Raw genomic sequence first — 3,464 nt, 5'->3', positions numbered from 1 at the left:
TAATAAGTTCTTGTCAGAAGCTCAGACCACCAGTTTAGAACCACTTCAAGATCTGCTGTGGAAGAAGATCTGCCAGCATCTGTTGGTTTGCTGCCACTATAATTTAAGGATAACAATATGAAACTTACAGGGGTGTAGGTTGTAGCCATTTTGGTCTACGGACATAGGCAGACAAGGTTCTTTGGGCAAATTTGATATTTTTTATTAGATCAACTTAAATAGTTGGAGAACTATTATTAAGCAAGCTTTCAGGTTCAAAAACCCTTCGTCAGGCTAAGGAAGTTTCAGCAGTTGGTGTGTGCTCTTTCTGGATGGAATGAAAAGTAAAGAAGCCAGAGCCTGGGTTGGTATGCATACAAGACAGGGATCAGTGAAAATGTAGATTGAGAGTCAATGAGTGAGAGACAGGCTGGGGGGGGCGGGGGGGGGGGGAGAGAGAATGGGGAGAGATACCCGGGGAGTTAGATGTCAGGCAGGTTATGTGCCATAAATCCAATATCTATATTTAGTCCATGATTTTTAGTATCTAGTAGGCTGATGAAGTGGAGTTCATAGGCTTGTCTCTGGGAAGTATTTTGTAAGTTTCCTTTGAGGATCAGTACTGAGAGATTGGGGAGAGAGTGGTTTTCTTGTGAGAAATGTGCCCCCACCAGTAATTGGGTATTCCTGTCCTCGCTAAATTTCTGGTGTGCATTCATTCTGGTGCACAGTTGTTGTTTGGTCTCTTTTACATATTTTCCATTAGGGCATTTGGTGCACTGGATGAGATATATTACATTTCTGGAGGTACAGCTGTAAGACCCAGGGATGCTGATGACTCTGTTGTGGGGTGTAGTAATTGTGGGGGTGGTGGAGATGTGTTGGCAGGTTTTGCATTTCTTGTCATGGCACGGACTGGATCCATTAGGTGTGTTCTGAGCTGGAGGACGTTTGCTTCTGGTGATGAGGTTAACGAGGTTCAATGCTTGTTTGAAGGTTAGGATGGGTGGTTCTGGCAAGATCTTTTTAAGAATAGGGTCTCTTTCTAGTACAGGTTGCAATTGTTTGAGGATTTTCCATGCGGGTTCCAGGGAGGGGTGGTATGTAATAACCAGCGGTGTGCGATTTGTGGGGGGGTTTCTTCTGTACTGCAGCAGTACTGCATGTGGTATCCAGGTGGCTCTTTCAAACGTGTGATCTATCTCTCCACAGGAGTGTCTTTGTTGAGTGAAAGCCTTTTTAAGATTGGTGAGATGGCAATCCTGGGTGTTCTCTTCAGTAAAAATTCAGTGTTATGTGAGGGACTGGCTGTATATCATAGCTTTTTTGGTGCGTTTAGGGTTGTCACGGAGTCACAGAGGGGCTCCGTGATTGTGAGGGTGATTGGCAGGGCTGCCAATCACCCAGGCAGCCCAGGTGCCTGGCTGCCAGGGGCAACCAGGTGGTCACATGACCGGAAGGGGGCAGGGCCAGGCCTTTATAACCAGCTCAGGCCAGAGCCTGAGACACAGTTCCCTTCTGGCTGCTGCAGGAGCAGGAGCTCTGCGGCTGAGCTGAGCGGCCTGGGTTAGTGGCTGCTATTTCATCGCGCTAACCGGCTGCAATGATGCAGGGAACAGCATCGCCCTGACTGGAGGTAGGATTGCGGGCCCTGGTGGGGCTTGGAGTTATTAGGCGTGTGGAGCCTTTGCTTATGTTATAGCCAGATGGCTTGAGTATTAAGTTACAGTTAACCGGAGGACCGGGTGAGGCTGTAGGGGAGCGAGGAGGCCTCAGGGGAGCTCCCCAACAGCTTGGGGGTCCCCAGTGCCCAGTTGAGGCACAGTGCCAGGGGCACTAGTGTCGGTGCGGCTGGGCATTATATTGCGCCAGACAGGTGCAGTGTGCGGGGTTACAGACCCCAGCCCATAAGGGCGGTGTTTAGCCCCGGAGCGGGGCAGGGACAGGGCGCAAGAGGCGCGGAGTCAGCCCCGGGAGGGCAAAGCCCCGGAGCGGGGCAGTGACAGAGCGCAAGAGGCGCGGAAGTTAGCCCTGCGAGGGCAAGGCCCCGAGAGTGGGGCAGAGACAGGGCGCCGGGGGCGCGGCGTGTCAGGCCCCGCGAGGGGGGAAGGCCCAAGAGTGGGGCAGAGACAGGGCGCAGGGAGCGCGTGGTGTGTCGGCCCCTGAGGGGGGAAGGCCCCAGAGAGGGGCCGAATAGCGCAGGCGCGGTAGCTAGCCACCCGAGGGCAAGGCCCCAGACTAGGGCGGCGAATAGCCAGGCCGGCTAGCCACCCGAGGGCGCCGAGACTAGGGCGGCGATAGCGCCGGCCCAAGGGCGCCGAGGCTAGGGCGGCGATAGAGCTAAGGCTAGCGCGCCAGGCGAGAGAGAGCCGGCCCGAGAGCGCCGAGACTAGGGCGGTGAGAGAGAAGGCTAGAACCCGGCCCGAGAGCGCCGAGACTAGGGCGGCGAGAGTGAGCCGGCCCGAAGGCGCCGAGGCTAGGGCGGCGATAGAGGCGAGATCTGGGAGAGGGAGCGTGCCGGCCCAAGGGCGCCGAGGCTAGGGCAGCGAGAGTGCTCCAGACTCAGACCGAGCCGGCGATTAGCCAGGCATCGGCTAGAACCCGGCCCAGGGGGGGCTGGTAGTGAGCGGCGCTGGTGGAGCCGACACAGGAGGCGCCAGCAAGTGGCTGGGCGCCAGCATGATAGGTCCAGGGCGTGGGGAACGGGCCAGAGATTGGGGCCCGACCCAAGGCGGCGCCAGGTGGGCGAAGAGCCCCGGTGCCCGAGAGTGAGACCAAGGGCACCCGAGGGGCGAGGGACCATACAAGCGTCCCCCGGAATAGCTGCGAGGCTTGGGGCATGCTAAGGGGGAGGCTTGGAGGCACGCATTGCCCTTAAGGCAGGACGCTTATCAAATACCCGTCTGGAATAGGGACGAACAACTAGACCGTCCATTAGGGAAACTGGCAGCCTCCACATTATATATCTTACCATCAAAGTCGTGGCGGGCGAGGTTCTGAGGGTGCTACGTCACCCTAACGTGACGGTAGGGGGCGCTAGGGGGTTCACGGCCGCCCCTAGTCGCCGCTCCCTCACAAGGGTGATTGCTGGTTCTGTGCAGATATGTATGTTGGTCTGTGGGTTTCTTGTATTACATGGTCTGTATTTTAACATTCTGGATACTTATCATTGTGTCTAAAAAGGAGATGTTGGTGCTGGAGTATTCTAGAGAAAGTTAGATGGAGGGATGGTGATTGCTGAATTTCTGATGGAACTCAATCAGAGATTGCAGGTTTTCAGTCCAAATGATGAAGATGTCATCAATATATCTTAAGTATAACAAGGGTTTGATGGTGCAGTTCTTGAGGAAGTCTTCTTTCAGGTGGCTCATAAAAAGGTTAGCATACTGTGGGGCCATTTTGGTGCCTATTGCTGTTTCCATTATCTGGAGGAAGTGTTGGTTATTAAAAGTGAAACTGTTGTGTGTGAGGATGAAGTTTATAAT

At 54.5% G+C, this 3,464-nt stretch overlaps 1 protein-coding gene across 1 annotated transcript; it reads right to left on the bottom strand.

The window, feature by feature from the left end:
• Window positions 1–461: 461 nt before the first annotated feature.
• Window positions 462–3,149, bottom strand: LOC149871684 (uncharacterized). Its single transcript, XM_090034634.1, has 2 exons — window positions 3,115–3,149; window positions 462–1,197 (listed from the first exon to the last, which is right to left on the bottom strand). The coding sequence occupies exons 1-2, from the start codon at window positions 3,147–3,149 to the stop codon at window positions 462–464; spliced, it is 771 nt and encodes a 256-aa protein (XP_089890760.1).
• Between the last annotated feature and the right edge of the window lie 315 nt (window positions 3,150–3,464).

The sequence above is a fragment of the Crocodylus siamensis genome, chromosome 2 (genome assembly GCF_052110815.1).
Source record: "Crocodylus siamensis isolate JL-2025a chromosome 2, ASM5211081v1, whole genome shotgun sequence".
NCBI classification, from domain to species: domain Eukaryota; kingdom Metazoa; phylum Chordata; order Crocodylia; family Crocodylidae; genus Crocodylus; species Crocodylus siamensis.
Note: the sequence above shows the minus strand (reverse complement) of the source record. Positions and strands in the feature narration are given on the sequence as shown.

Excerpts from the sequence above, each read along its gene's own strand:
- LOC149871684 (XM_090034634.1), bottom strand. The coding sequence starts at position 3,149 with ATGATAAGTATCCAGAATGTTAAAATACAGACCAT. Across the intron at positions 1,198-3,114 it reads AATGTTAAAATACAGACCAT|ACACTCCTGTGGAGAGATAG; the intron begins GTAATACAAGAA and ends CACTCAACAAAG.